Genomic DNA, 13,882 nt, shown 5'->3' with positions numbered 1-13,882 from the left:
TTTGATTTTCCATGACATGCTTTTCTTGTTGACAGTTTTTTTTGTTGTAGAATATAAGGTGCCTTCTTTTGGGGCCCCTTGGAAGATTTGACACCACCTTTACTTTTTTTATAAACAGCAAATTGATGTGAGTAAATTCACAACCAGAGCCCCTCCACAACAACGTCTATGGTGCATCAATCGATCTGTTCAGTTGTGTACGTGCATTAAAACATGATAAAAAAAACACCTCTGCATGGAGAATTTGTGCTGGAGAGAAAGACTGAGTGGGGTTGACAGAGCAAAAGAGGATTTTCTGTTTGTTCAGCATCTTCGGCAGGGGGGGCGGGGACTTGGGGTCTTTCCCTCACCAAGGACATATGGTGGTGTAGCAGTGCTGTTAGGGAGTCCATGGAGGGGAGGTGGGCAGTGGAGTGTAATGGCTCAAGATTGGCGATGCTTGGTCACAAGCAGAGCATGCTGAAGCGCTGGCATCAGCCGGTTGGCGTTCTGAGAAGAGATTTCAAATCAGGATGAATATATAAGAGAGAGAGAGAGAGGGAGAGAGAGAGAGAGAGAGAGACGCAGATGTGTTTTCAGTAAATTAGAGCGGCCAGTGCCAAGCACGCGACGAATACATAACATTAACAATAATAAAAATGCAATAAAGGTCCTAATGTAGGGAGAAGCATACATGTGTGTGTCTTTAAAAGTGCAAATGTAAAAGTCAAAGAAGTGTAAATGTAAAACCTGGCATTCCTACAATATATTCTCGAGGGATACAATATCATAAGATCGTATGTGTCCCATATGTAAGATAATATTATCCTCATAATGAGGAGGCTTGATGGCATGTGGAAATCAGAGGGGATTTGCAATTAATATGAATAACATTGTGACGAATCTGGGTTTATTGCACAAATTAATGCAGAAACAGCAGACCCAGTGTCTCAACAATATCTCTGCTGTTTTAATCCAAATATATGATATAGTGGATTGTTTTGGATGAAGCAAGTGTCCCCCTGTGAGTAGCCACGGGCTTAAACCTTCTAGACCGCAGCCGCCCGGTGAGCTGGAGATCATAAGCAATCAAACAGGATGCTACATTGATTCCTGTGACACTACAATTTTGTCTGACATAACTTCCACTCTCACACCAAGGTGGTACTACTTTCCGTTGGATACTCATGCCAGTTGGCTTGATTTTGAAAGATTATTAGAAGAAACCTGCAGAAATGAAGGCTTGGCATGTGCTAAAACAAGCCTTGCTGGCTAATTTTAAAGAGGCCTACGTTACAAATAACTGCAAGCCTACATGAGTATTACACACATACACCAACAAAAATGGATTGACACATCAATAACAACTAGGAAGAAAAGCAATACATATATAACCTGGGTTTTTACGTAAGTACATTAGTGATCTTTAGTATTAAGAGGAAAATAATATCAGACTCGTGGGACGACCTACCCTGAGTGAGGTCATCAAAGTGTGGTGGCTACGCCCTCTTGTGGACACAAATACATGTATCAATCTCCATTCTGCATTTTGGTATATGCTTTATATGGTGAGACGTATGTTTGACCACATACATCTGACTGGTGACGCAAATGTGGTTAATAATTTAATACGTGTCTATTTCTGTTCAATGCGTTTTTCTTCTGCACGGCTGCACCACTGTTTTACTCGGCCAGTAGAGGGCAGCATAACAATACGGCCGACTAACTAACAGTCTTAACTTTGCGTCCACAGAAGAAGAAGTTCTGGTCCAGACATGTCAGAGCACTGACAGTATTGCTAACTTCTCCGCAGTAGTTAGGGAGTTGTCAACAAGTGTCTGGGACCTTATAGGAAGGACTTAAGAGCACGAAACCTCGCCGGGTGGTCTGGTGGCTGAGGTTTGTCGAATCAGCCAAAGTTAACCGAGCTCACCCTCTGATATCTGTCACCCGCTGGTTGACTAGCATTAGCTAGCATTAACTGGCTAGCTGGGGAGCTGCCGAAAAGTAACGTCGGGGCTTGGTTCGTACAGTCATGTCTTCGGCCGGAGACTTCGGAAACCCTCTAAGAAAATTTAAATTGGTCTTCCTCGGGGAACAGAGTGGTAAGTGGGACGTAAAGGTTAAACGCTGACTGGACGTCGAATATGTGTGACGCTTTCATCTAAGTTAAGTTGAGTTGGCAAGCTAACAAGCAGAGTTTGATGGCTTCGACGGGGCGATTAACGTCAACCGGTTAGCTTAGCTAGCATTAGCTGCGTTACGTTAAACTGTCCACGGTGTCGGTATTGCGACACCGTAACTTATTCCAAATGCGGGTCCACGTCTGCTTCGTGGCTGTGAAAGACATTCCCTTCCTGTTCGTTTGAGTCATGTCTGTGTAATGGACTTGCTGGCGTAACCTCCGTGGTGAGGCAACTTGCTCTTTAACCGAGGCGCTGTCGCTAACGTTACTAGAAAGTTAACAGGTGTCAAATGTGAGTGTTTAGCAAAGTAACGTAAAGTAGATGGGCAGTAGTTCAAAATATATGTTAATAACATACGTTAAATGTTGTCCAAGCAGTACTCCTTAGGTGGAGGCCACGTTGCGCACTGTATTTACAGCTGTGCTCAGAAGAAGGCTGTAAATCTCAGTCAAGTCCCTGATTACAGAGCTCAGTGGATCTGCTGGGAAGGAGGGAAGCATCCCAACTACCAAACCTGTCCAGTAGCATTTCGTCACTCTCCCTACTCGTTTACCCCCCTCTGCCTCCTCCCTGCCCTTTTCCAGGCAAACTGAACACAGGGTGTGCTTGTAGTAGAAGAGAGAGAGGGGGGAACAAGGGGTAAAGGTGTGGTGTTGTCTATAGTTCAATGCCGTACATCCAATCCTTTTTACAGCATTCTAATTTCCCTCACAGCATATGCGAATTGTATGTTGTAGTGATCAGCTCCGTGACAATATTTAATTAAAATGGTGACTCATTTGTTAAAGGCATTATGTGATTCTCCACCCCCATCAATATAAGCCAGACATGTGTGTTCGTGTTGGACTTTGTATGATCAACTGTGTGGGCTTTGGCATTGCCATCATCACTTGACTCGCCCTATAACTGGTAATGTAACACAAGCACATCCTGAGGCTCTGGGCTACAGTGTGTCACTGTAACTATAAGATAATAAGATAAGATAACTTATTTAGAGAATGTAGGAGAGCGCAGGAGCATCACATATCATAAAGGTTGGTCAGTTAAGGGCAGGGCACAGCAAAGATAAAGATTCTACGAGTGAAATAGATATATACGGGGAGCCTGGATCCCAACCCTTCTCGTCTCTCAACATTCCTCAACCCTCCAACTTCTCCTAGAAATAAGTGAACCACGCCTCTTTTATCGACAACCCTTTCAGGGGGTAGCGAGAGCTTGATGACGCGCTGCTTTCAGCCTCAGTCCTTGATCGGGGTTCTTACTCTGTGGCTCATGAACTGTACTCAGCTGTGTGACTCTTTATGTCTCACAGTAGATAGTAGTCGTCCCTTTTAAATGCATTCCTAACATTTCCAAATGTCAGCAAGGTTGTACATGAGACAGTGTTGGGGGTGGGTCCGGACGGACTCTGCTGGTGGGAGTGTGCGCATGTAAATGATTGTATTGGTAGGGAAAACACTCATGATAGCCACTTTAATTAGGTTATTCTGAATTACAACCGGTTAACAAACACAACCAGGTTAAAGGTCATTGCACTTACAGTACTTTATTGCTTTTTTGTCTTTTAGTTGGAAAGACTTCGCTGATCACCAGGTTCATGTACGACAGCTTCGACAACACTTACCAAGTGAGACCAATGAATCCACCTGATTTAATTGATACTGTCCATTATCTATAATGCAGCATTGATGGTTTGAGTAAGGTCATGCATATTTAACTGCTTTTTTCACCCATTTTCAGGCCACAATAGGAATAGATTTCCTGTCGAAAACAATGTACCTTGAAGACCGAACAGTAAGTTTTTTTTTTTTTTTTGACGACTATTCAATTAGTTATTGATTGTTGGTTGCTCTTAGTTCAGGTGGGGGACATTTTCTTCATGACACCCTGTTTTGGTGCAACTTGTATCAAAGGAGACACAAATGCTGATTTCTGACATATTCTTGTCCTGTTCATTTTTTGTTGTTGTTCTTCAATAATTCAGTTGTGTTCTCTGTGACAAACACACAAAGACCGCATTTGTACTGCCTTCCAAGTCTGAGCTGGATGCCGCCCCATTAACCTTCTCTCCCCAGACCGTCCTCTCTTCATCTGTCACAAGTTTTCTTTTCTCTCCTTCCTACCCTTCCACCTATTGTCTTCATTCCTGTTTTGAAATGAAACACCTTACTTGATCAAGAGAGGAGGGTTGATGACAAGTGAATGGTGATTATTTATTTATTCCCCTCAGGCCCAGACAGCTCGCTCCTTCTTGTGGTCATTCGCTACCTGCATGCACTAGCTTCTCTCTGAACTCCCTCTATCTTTTCCCATTCGTCTTACTTTATGCCGTTTGATTTATTTTTATTTTGTCAACATAACTTTTTTTTTTCTTCTTTTTTTTTCATCCTTTTTTTTTGTTTTTGTTTTTTCTCTTCTTTTGTTTCCCACCCCCTTCCTGCCCCACAGATCAGGTTGCAGCTGTGGGACACGGCGGGGCAGGAGCGGTTTCGCAGCCTCATCCCAAGTTACATCAGAGACTCTGCCGCCGCGGTCGTAGTGTATGACATCACAAGTAGGTGGATCACCTGCGCACTCTGGCGACGTTGCGTAGTCGTCTTTTAAACCATCCCTTTGATCGCCTACTCCTGTTGGTGAATGGTTGTTGCGTGATGTGACACAAGCAGACATTTATTTTGATTTAAATAAAGAAAATGATGGTCAAAATGTAAACTTCCTACATATCACTAGCTGGCCTGTTTTCACACCGCAGGCTTTTCATCTCCTGAATACTGATGTGCTGCTTCCTGTTTCTCTGCCGTCTCTCTCTCTCTCTCTCTCTCTCTCAGATGTCAACTCCTTCCAGCAAACCACAAAATGGATTGATGATGTGAGAACCGAGAGAGGGAGTGATGTCATTATCATGTTGGTGGGAAACAAGACAGACCTGGCAGACAAAAGGTAATCTCGTCCTCCTTCCTCCCTCTGATTCTGTGTAACTGAGTCTTCTCCAGCGAGAGCATTCTAATGAAGTCATTGATCGCTACTGCTCTCTGTCGAAAGAGTTCCTCAGCCCTTTTTCTGAGGCAGAGCAAGTTATCTCTGCCCTCTGTGGATGACAAGGCTCTCATTGATCTGATTTAACAAGAAAGGCTCTTTCTGTTTGTTTCGACCCACATTGCCTGACGATATTGATTAACAGATCAAGCTCATGAATGTATTGATATTCTTCATCTTGAAGTGTGTTCTATGTGATCCACTTTATCCTCTTGTTTGAAGTAGCGAGTTGTACAATGTCTTTCGCTGTGAATCTTTTAACCCCCTTATCTACCGCAGGCAAGTATCTATTGAAGAGGGTGAGCGGAAAGCCAAAGAACTAAATGTTATGTTTATTGAGACTAGTGCGAAAGCGGGCTACAACGTAAAGCAGGTAGGAGTGTGTGTGTGTGTGTGAGTCGTGCTCTGTCGTCCTGCTCCGGATGCTGCCACCTGTGCTCCACCTCCAAAAGGTTGTCTTTACACTTCAGGTGTTCGGTGGATATATCTTTTTGCATCTTCGAGTCCTCCTAGAATACTGTAGTTAAATAGCTATTTTTTTAAACTTACCAGCTGATTCGTTATTCATTTTCTTTCCAAATGTAAAGTTTTTTCTCTGTTGAGGGGCAGCTGACTTTTGGCCTCGAGCGCAGATGGCAGTAGCACCAGGAAGGGGCACGGCTTCCTAATCCACTTCAATGTACTCACAGTCTGTACTTTCTTTCCCCTTGTCTTTTCGTCGATGTGTTTGGCCGATGTGTGCGTGTCCCTGTATGTGTTTTGTGCGCGATGACTTGTGGCTCATCAGACAGATAACCACAGAGGAGGGAGAACAGAGAGCAAAAGACATGAATGTTCTGTTTATTGAAACGAGTGCAAAGACAGGCTACAATGTCAAACAGGTAGAGCGTGTGTGTGTGTCTGTCTGTGTGTGTTTTCATAGTCATGCGCTCTTCTGATTGGCTTCCATTTAACACATGCATGCATGAAGGTGTGCTTTAAACCATGGCTTACTTTGTTTGCAAGTGAGGTGTATGGACATTTTTCAAACCATTGATCAAGGAGCCCGGCAGGTCAGGGTTTGAAAACTAATTGGCCCTTTCCACATTAGTACATTTTTACTTTTTATTCAATTATTATTGGCCTGTTATATTTAGATGGGCGTGTCCTGTATGCTGGCTCACTGCAATCTCTGTGACGCATTCAATAGAATGGGATCATAATTTGTTTGATTAATTGCGCCTGTGTTTAACCCACTAGTGGGAACGGCCTGTGCCTCTACACGGATGACCAGAAAACCAGCAGTTTTTGTTGCATGTGCGTGGAGTCTGGTCCCATGTTATGGGTTTTACGGGGGGGCAGGCAGGCATGTTGACCATCATCGTAAACTCAACACTGTCCCTTTTTAAAAAAAATCATTCTAAATCATTTGAAGTCCTCCAAGCTCTATCCATGGAAGGTCTCATTGAGCCACACTTGCACCGTCTTTTGACCATTCTGCTGCGCATAATTTTGGGAGAAAGCTCTGGTGGTCTTCAAGCGAACGACATTCGAAATCATTATACACGGAAAGCTACTTTTATTTTTCATGTGCTTCTGTCATGCTTTGAATATATTTCTTTCTGTGCCACACAAAGCATCTGGTTTTCCTTTCCCTTTCAGCTATTCCGGCGTGTTGCAGCAGCTCTCCCTGGAATGGATACCACGCAGGACAAGAGTAGAGAGGACAGTATCCTTTGTGTTCACGTACACAACGCGTGTGTCCCTCATGTCTGAAAGGAGTCAGGAGGCCTCCTCGCTCCTTTATTTTGTGTCGTTTGGCCGGTGCCTTCCAGAGGTCAAATCTAGTGCAGCAGTGTGACACCTACCGGTTGCTGTGTAACACGTGTGTCCCTTTACATTTATTTTACTACTCCGGTCCAGTGCTGTGCTCGAGAGATGCATGTGATCTTCCTTGACTCTTAAACCCCTCAGTGATCGATATAAAGCTGGAGAAACCACCAGAGCAACCAGCCAGCGAGGGTGGCTGCTCCTGCTAATGGCAGCTCATCTCATTGCGTGATGTTTCTCCTCGGGATTTTTATCAAACCCAGTTGGTTTTTCTCTATCTGTAGCTTTTTGACTCCACCCATTTCTGTTCCCCGGCCTGAAAAGAGCTCCAACACTAAATCCCTTATACTTGCCATTGTTACTGCTCTGAAAGTCATAAATCACTCGCAGAGCATATATTTCACTGACACAAACAGCTGTAAATACATCTCAAACAAAAGTCACAGTCCTGTAGTTTGTGTCTGAAGAGGACTTTTTTTGAACCAAACAAAAATGAGTTAGGACATTGAAGGTTGGTTTTAAGGTTGTTTTTTGGGTGAGAATATTCTATAAAAAGTCAAATATTGCTTTAAGCTTAATACGCACAATGTGGTTGAAGTGCGCATTTGTCGGTTAACATAATTTTTGCTGTCGCAATTGTCTGGCAAAGTTTAAGTCATAAGTCCGTTCTTAGTTTGAACTCTGTGGACTAATTTGTGCGAAAGGTTGCTAAGTTGCATTGAGGTGAATCAATTGGGCCACGTAAACTATATGCCTGTGATGCTGCAGCAGGTTTTAAACTGAGTGGGCTTTGTGGTGCCGGTAACAGCTGAGTCAAGGTTCTCCCAGCATGCACCTGCAAGATGCGACACATGAGCACACTGTCACAGCTCAGGGCATTTGTCTCACACACACACACACACACACACGCACTGCTAGAGCAGCACTGTCACTACGTCCTCATTACCGTCCTTCCTCACGTCCCGCACTCATCCCTGGCGATGGGTTATGTTTACCGTGGCTTCCGTTTTCTATTACCGTTTCAATTGAATAGGTCTTTAATTTCTTTTTTTAAACACTGCAGATATCATAGATTTAAAACTATTTCTTTGAAGATAGTGTCTGAGAACAATGTTCTCGTATAAAGTAATAATCATAAAACCCACTGTAAACATTAGATATGGAGATATGCCTTTTGGAGTTCAATTGTAGAGGGCTTCCTTGGCTTGGGGTTTATTTAGTTTGGTATCTGAACACTAAATACTTTTTCTTTTGCTGGTTGATTTGTTGGTATTGATCTTTTGTTAGTGATTATTCCACATGTGTATTTAATCCACAATGATTTGTGATATTTATTTCAATTTGATTCATATTTCTTTTTTATGGCTATTAATATCTACACCTTTGATGCAAGAACTGAATTGATAGTAGAGTACGCATCCATCTTTAGCAGAAGAGTGGCGCGCCTCTGCTGTTCCCTCAAACACCTCTAGATGGCAATTTGATCTTTCTCATAATACGGTGCAATTTTGTGCAAACTTATATGGAGGACAGTACGATTTGTATAGCATAATAGCCCCTAACGTTTCTGTCTCGAATGGTTTTAAATGAAAAAATAAAAATACACTTCTGCTTGTATTCATCAATGTTTTATTGAGTGTTACTGTTTGCCTACAGATACACACAGTAAAAATAATATCTTAATCTTTTTTTTTAATGAAATATAAAATAGTATTGCAGTTATGATGATCTGTTCATTTTCAGTTAATTTTGATGCAGTGGAATTACTACCAGTAAATCAGCATTTGTATTGCGGCTTTCAGAGTTCGAACCGTTTATCGTTGTGTGGATTCCTACTCTCGCGAGACTTGAAAGAATCACCCATCGCTCTCCCCTGAGAACATTCAGAGCTGTTGCCGTGGTAACCGAGACCCACAACTGCTTCTGTCGAGCTTTTGGTTATTTTGAGACATATTTATCTTTCCTTAACTCTTCAGGTTTGTTTTGAGCATTTACCATCACAATGGTTAGCGACCACTACGATACGCTGGAAATAAACAGAAACGCAACAGACGCAGAAATAAAAAAGGCGTAAGTTTTGGTAAATTACAGCCACCAATTGATAAAACGCTAAATATAGAACAACAGGATCAGGCGTTCGTGCTTATTGTGTGTGTTAAGTGTTCCTCTTTTACGTAAGTAGATTTCGACGTCTCGCATTGAAGTTTCATCCGGGCCGAAACAAGCAAACTGGAAGCACCGAGAGATTCAGCCAACTGGGGGAGGCCTACGACGTGCTGAGCGACCGTAAGTAGCCCGCAGGCGGCAAACGCTCCATCGCTCACCGAAACACCGTCATTTCAACCGCACGAGACGGCCATTGACTACCACCACAACCGTATGTTCCTTGTGATAGCCCGAAAAAAGGCAACATATGACAAGTTTGGCAAAGAGGGGTTAAAAGGTGGGATCCCACCCGAGTTTGGCTGCACTGGGGCTTGGTCATCTAAGTATGTCTACCATGGGAACCCAGAGAAGACGTTCAGAGAGTTCTTTGGAGGCGACAACCCTTTTGCAGGTGAGGGATTCAGACCCTGTATTCATTCAACTGAATACCAATTACGGTAACAAGTTTTTTTTTTTAAATTTTTTACTAGACTTCTTTACAAATGATGCCCGACTTCAGTTTGGTGGCCTGAAACCGGGAGATGTGAAGACACAAGATCCTCCCATGGAGAGAGATCTTCATTTGACCCTGGATGATCTCTTCAACGGGTGCACAAAAAAGGTTAAGATATCTCGCAGGGTAAGAGCTAGTGTGTGTGAGGTGCATCTTCTTTCGTCCCACAGCTCATTCATACAGTTATTCACTTTAGCCTTTTCTTGTTTAAACAGGTCATTAATGAGGATGGATGCACATCCAGTATCAGAGACAAGATCCTGACTATAGCTGTGAAGCCTGGGTGGAAAGAAGGCACACGAATTATTTTCCCCAAAGAGGGAGATCAGGTAAAAGAACAATCCATCATGATTTTGGGTTTTGAGATTTAACATTAAGATTTAAGTTGTATTAGTGGTTATTGATGACCATGTGTTGAAATACTGTTTATGGGATTTGACCGGTTGTTTCAAGTTCTCCTTCTCTTCTGACCCGTTGCTGCCTCCGTGAGAACGTTTAGAAAAATGGCTGAGGAGAGTTGTACGTGTTCACTAGTTACGATTATGTTGAAAAAGTTGAGCAGTAGATCATTTGCGATAAAAGTGAAGTGAAGCTGTGGGCATAATATGTTTATTCACCTGATGCAGAATTTCTTACGCAAATATGTGTCATTGCCTGATGTTCTCCTGAGTTTGTACCCTATGGTTGAATGCACTTATTGTACGTCGCTTTGAATAAAAGCGTCAGCTAAATGACATGTAATGTGATGTAATGTAATGTTAAAATTGTGCCGCTGTCCCCGGTGCTGATTTATCAACTACTGGACTTTATTGGATCTGATGCAATGCCACCAATAGGTGGCCTCAGCTGATGCTTATTTAAAAACAATGCCGTTACTGACTCTCCTATTCTCTCTACCTCTCATATTTCCTTTGGTAGGAACCTGACTGCATCATTATCTATGTGCTGTATTCGATCTTTAGGGACCAAACAGCATCCCTGCAGATATTGTGTTCATAGTGCGTCAGGAGAGTCATCCCCTGTTTGTAAGACAAGGCAGTGACCTGATCTACAAGGTGCAAATCACTCTGAAGATGGTGAGTCGTGTTAATGAGGGACAGAATAATTACTGGCATACTTTGGTTTAAGCAGAATAAACACGGAATATTTTGGACAGGCCTTGACGGGGTTCTCCGTGGATGTGCAGACACTAGATGGCAGGCTAATCACTATCCCCATCAATGACATTGTGCAGTAAGTGGAATGCTGAATTCCTTTTCTAGTCATTCCTATTAATTTGACACTCTCAAAACTTACTTAAACATATAAATCAAAACAGACAGAGCCAAACGTGAAAAAATTCCATCCGTTTATAATAACCGTACACCAATATTTTACAAAGACGTTTCTTGATTAAAAGACGTTTAGGTTTGTGCAACCTCTGCATCAATTGAAACTTTCCTCTCTGATTTGTTTTGCAAAACAACAGCCCTTCGTACAACAAAGTGGTGACTGGAGCGGGAATGCCACTGTCCCAGGATCTTTCCCAGAGGGGAAACCTCATCGTCACTTTTGACATCGTGTTTCCCAAGAAGCTCTCCGCTGAGAGCAAGCATCTGATTAAACATGCTCTGCCTTCTTAATGTTGAACATATTCTAATACATGTGTTTCTATCATGTGACTCATGACTAATGTGGTCACGTGATGGAGACGCGTCAACACAATGTGTATAACTTGAACTTGAAATGTACACTTGGAGTCTTAAAGACATTTGTAAACACCACCACTGTGCTACAATACGCGCCTTCTCACAGACAATAAAGGCTACTGTGTAGATGTGAAGTTGTGATTCGCAGCCATCATGGCTCGTTTCAGCTGCTCGTATGTCACAAACATCACCACGTTCCACGAGCCCAGACGTAAGAAAGATGGCGTGAACCTCAAAGAAAAACAAAATGTATATATGATTGATTCACAGCTGATTATTGCACGTTATTTACAACTCTGTTTTCTCTAAACAGAAGTGACCTTTATCCTCACTAATCCTCTCAATATTGTCCACACACTCAACGCTTACCCCTTGTAAAAGGCAAGCGGCCCCTCTTTGGTCATCATGGCAGCAGCACAATTCAGAACACTGCTGTACTGGCCCAGAGCGGCGTTCATATATCTTGTCTTCACCCCATCGACTGGAGAGGCCGTCACTGTGGTGCACAGCCCAGCACTAAAGGCTGATAGAAAGTGGCATGGGAGATTATCTGTGGAGCAAAAAGAGAACGTTACTTCTCCAAAGACAAGAGCACCGGGGCACTCGTTGTTTTACCTGTCAGGGGAGTGGAATTAAGGAGTGTATCCTTAAAGAAATCGTATGTCACCAGCTCAGTGCAGTTGACAATTGCGTTTCGTGCAATGTTTGGAGCTGTACCTGCATGATTGGGTGAAACAAATGTTTAAAAAAAAAAATGAAAGGAGATGTTTGAGTAACTAAGTAATCATCTTAAGCTAGAGCTACTGTACCTTTCCACAAACCACGCATGCCTTCTTCCTTAGCAATGGTCTTGTAAGCGTCAATGGTGCCACAGTAGCGCCCCGCACGCCCAGCACACCTGGCCTGTGCCTGTAAGCGGACCTTTACCACATCTGTCGGCTGAGCAAAAGCAACCGCCATGGCACCGGTGGTACATCCTGCAAGCAGTCGACTGCCGATACCAACATCTGAACCACAGAGGGGGCTTGTGTCAGGCCTGATTGGAGCAGCCTCCCCCACCCCCCCTTGGCTATCTACAATCGGTATATACTCTGTGATACTCACGCTCAGAGCCTTTGGTGTAGAACTGTTTGACAGAGTCATAGAGACCAATGCGGACAGAGGCAAAGCTCATCTGCCTCTGGAGTCCGGCCACCAGTCCACCATAAAGGCTCCTGGGCCCCTCTGTACGCACCATGGTGGTGATGGTACCAAACACTCCACGATACTTCAGTGCAGACCCCCCTCCTGCAGCCGCTGGAGCCATGCCCTCTCCTTGTATCTGTGCAAGATAAGAAGTGAGGATAAGAAAGGACGAGGGACCGTTACATACAGTTTACCTACATAAGTGCACGTTCAATACAAAAGTTTGAGGGGATGTTAACTTTCACATTCCCAACAAGCCAGTTTACCTGAAGCCGCACTTTGGCTGTGTCCAGGGGAAAGGTGATAAGGTCAGCAACGCAGCCTGCAGCTCCTGCTCCTACAAACTTCACAGCTACTGATGGAGGCACATCTGCGGGTCCAAATCCAACCATTTTCAAATGTTCTTTTTGATAAATTGATGGATTGATGAGCTGCTTACGTTGACAGCACAAGACGCTCCTTCAAAATCTGAAAAGAAAAAGACCCCAAAACACATTTCAGCCAAATGTATATTATGGAAAAGTGCCCTGACCTATTGAATGGCTAATGTAACACCTGCATTAGGCATAGGCAAAGTTTTAGTGATGCTAAATGAGAGACAGCTGTTCAGTTCATTGTTTGCAGTCAGTGAAATGCTGGGTTTACATAATCAGAAGCACATTACACTTATTTTGAAGTGTGAGTTTGGGTTATTCGTTCTTACCTTTAATGGAGCAGTTTAGAAAAGAAACGCAGGCGTCTCTTTGGCTGAACTTCGTGCCAGCTATAATTAGTTTTCCTTGTTTTTCCATAGAAGATTTTTCAGAACTGATGAGCCTTAAAATCATAATCCAAATCCTAAAATAACTGCCCAGATATAAGGTAAAAAAACAAACAATTGAACTAGACTAAGTCCAATAATGGTGTAAATCTGCACATAATATAACATATACTGCGATGTAGAAGTTAGGTGCCTGCCTCTCGCAGTGACTATAGCTTAATGACTCGTTGAATGGACGCGGACGCAGTAGTTTGAGGAAGAGAGCCGTCGCTTTAAATACCTCCTTGTTCTTGTTACATCATGGCATGTGTTGCCGATGGGGCACCTCCCCCACTGCATCTACACGGCCTGTCCCCTGGAAGACCGTAAACCTGTCTACATTAGACAGTCTGTGGTTTATGTTTGTCCGATTCTGTATGTGCTGGAACATATTCGGTCTCTGTCTTCTTGACTTCATACTCAAGCTTCTTCTGTATTGTGTCCTCGGACCAACAACAACATCACAACAAAAAGTAAAAAGCAGGGTTGTGATTGATGAGACCGGCTCAATATAACGAGAATCAAATGTTTTGTGAAAATT

The 13,882-nt window shown here is 43.1% G+C and overlaps 3 protein-coding genes across 6 annotated transcripts; 2 read left to right on the top strand and 1 right to left on the bottom strand.

The window, feature by feature from the left end:
• The first annotated feature begins 1,506 nt into the window (after positions 1 to 1,506).
• On the top strand, positions 1,507 to 8,627 carry rab6a (RAB6A, member RAS oncogene family). 3 transcript variants are annotated; one of them, XM_040181047.2, is made up of 8 exons: positions 1,507 to 2,084; positions 3,734 to 3,792; positions 3,906 to 3,959; positions 4,614 to 4,719; positions 4,994 to 5,105; positions 5,989 to 6,082; positions 6,843 to 6,909; positions 7,155 to 8,627. In XM_040181047.2, exons 1-8 carry the CDS (start codon positions 2,015 to 2,017, stop codon positions 7,217 to 7,219), a joined length of 627 nt encoding a protein of 208 aa, XP_040036981.1. In that variant the 5' UTR covers positions 1,507 to 2,014; the 3' UTR covers positions 7,220 to 8,627. The 3 variants fall into 3 exon arrangements, 2 of the variants coding, with proteins under 2 accessions (XP_040036981.1, XP_040036982.1); XM_040181048.2 differs by lacking the exon at positions 5,989 to 6,082 and adding an exon at positions 5,481 to 5,574 and having other exon boundaries at positions 1,686 to 2,084; XR_013468071.1 differs by having other exon boundaries at positions 1,704 to 2,084; positions 5,481 to 6,082.
• A 225-nt stretch (positions 8,628 to 8,852) lies between these two features.
• Positions 8,853 to 11,483, top strand: dnajb13 (DnaJ heat shock protein family (Hsp40) member B13). Its single transcript, XM_040181039.2, has 8 exons — positions 8,853 to 9,080; positions 9,193 to 9,296; positions 9,406 to 9,567; positions 9,647 to 9,795; positions 9,885 to 9,998; positions 10,632 to 10,745; positions 10,826 to 10,902; positions 11,138 to 11,483. Exons 1-8 carry the CDS (start codon positions 9,013 to 9,015, stop codon positions 11,289 to 11,291), a joined length of 942 nt encoding a protein of 313 aa, XP_040036973.1. The 5' UTR covers positions 8,853 to 9,012; the 3' UTR covers positions 11,292 to 11,483.
• On the bottom strand, positions 11,001 to 13,550 carry LOC120821919 (dicarboxylate carrier UCP2). Of its 2 annotated transcripts, XM_078105104.1 has the most exons (8): positions 13,246 to 13,550; positions 12,982 to 13,010; positions 12,809 to 12,912; positions 12,462 to 12,678; positions 12,167 to 12,364; positions 11,973 to 12,074; positions 11,727 to 11,907; positions 11,001 to 11,588 (listed from the first exon to the last, which is right to left on the bottom strand). In XM_078105104.1, the coding sequence occupies exons 4-8, from the start codon at positions 12,661 to 12,663 to the stop codon at positions 11,474 to 11,476; spliced, it is 798 nt and encodes a 265-aa protein (XP_077961230.1). In that variant the 5' UTR covers positions 12,664 to 12,678; positions 12,809 to 12,912; positions 12,982 to 13,010; positions 13,246 to 13,550; the 3' UTR covers positions 11,001 to 11,473. The 2 variants fall into 2 exon arrangements, with proteins under 2 accessions (XP_077961230.1, XP_040036975.2); XM_040181041.2 differs by having other exon boundaries at positions 12,809 to 13,010; positions 13,246 to 13,386.
• Between the last annotated feature and the right edge of the window lie 332 nt (positions 13,551 to 13,882).

This window comes from Gasterosteus aculeatus, chromosome 7 (assembly GCF_964276395.1).
Source record: "Gasterosteus aculeatus chromosome 7, fGasAcu3.hap1.1, whole genome shotgun sequence".
NCBI classification, from domain to species: domain Eukaryota; kingdom Metazoa; phylum Chordata; class Actinopteri; order Perciformes; family Gasterosteidae; genus Gasterosteus; species Gasterosteus aculeatus.
This window is presented reverse-complemented; position numbering and strand designations above follow the sequence as displayed.

What these genes read in the sequence shown, in the direction of transcription:
- rab6a (XM_040181047.2), top strand. Translation starts at nt 2,015, where the DNA reads ATGTCTTCGGCCGGAGACTTCGGAAACCCTCTAAGAAAATTTAAATTG. An exon ending in TGTACCTTGAAGACCGAACA is followed by an intron (nt 3,960 to 4,613) that starts GTAAGTTTTTTT and finishes CCTGCCCCACAG; the next exon opens with ATCAGGTTGCAGCTGTGGGA. An exon ending in CAGGCTACAATGTCAAACAG is followed by an intron (nt 6,083 to 6,842) that starts GTAGAGCGTGTG and finishes TTTCCCTTTCAG; the next exon opens with CTATTCCGGCGTGTTGCAGC.
- dnajb13 (XM_040181039.2), top strand. Translation starts at nt 9,013, where the DNA reads ATGGTTAGCGACCACTACGATACGCTGGAAATAAACAGAAACGCAACA. An exon ending in GACGCAGAAATAAAAAAGGC is followed by an intron (nt 9,081 to 9,192) that starts GTAAGTTTTGGT and finishes TTACGTAAGTAG; the next exon opens with ATTTCGACGTCTCGCATTGA. An exon ending in AGGCGACAACCCTTTTGCAG is followed by an intron (nt 9,568 to 9,646) that starts GTGAGGGATTCA and finishes ATTTTTTACTAG; the next exon opens with ACTTCTTTACAAATGATGCC.
- LOC120821919 (XM_040181041.2), bottom strand. Translation starts at nt 12,934, where the DNA reads ATGGTTGGATTTGGACCCGCAGATGTGCCTCCATCAGTAGCTGTGAAG. An exon ending in CAGCCAAAGTGCGGCTTCAG is followed by an intron (nt 12,679 to 12,808) that starts GTAAACTGGCTT and finishes TATCTTGCACAG; the next exon opens with ATACAAGGAGAGGGCATGGC. An exon ending in CCGCTTGCCTTTTACAAGGG is followed by an intron (nt 11,589 to 11,726) that starts GTAAGCGTTGAG and finishes TTTTTCTTTGAG; the next exon opens with GTTCACGCCATCTTTCTTAC.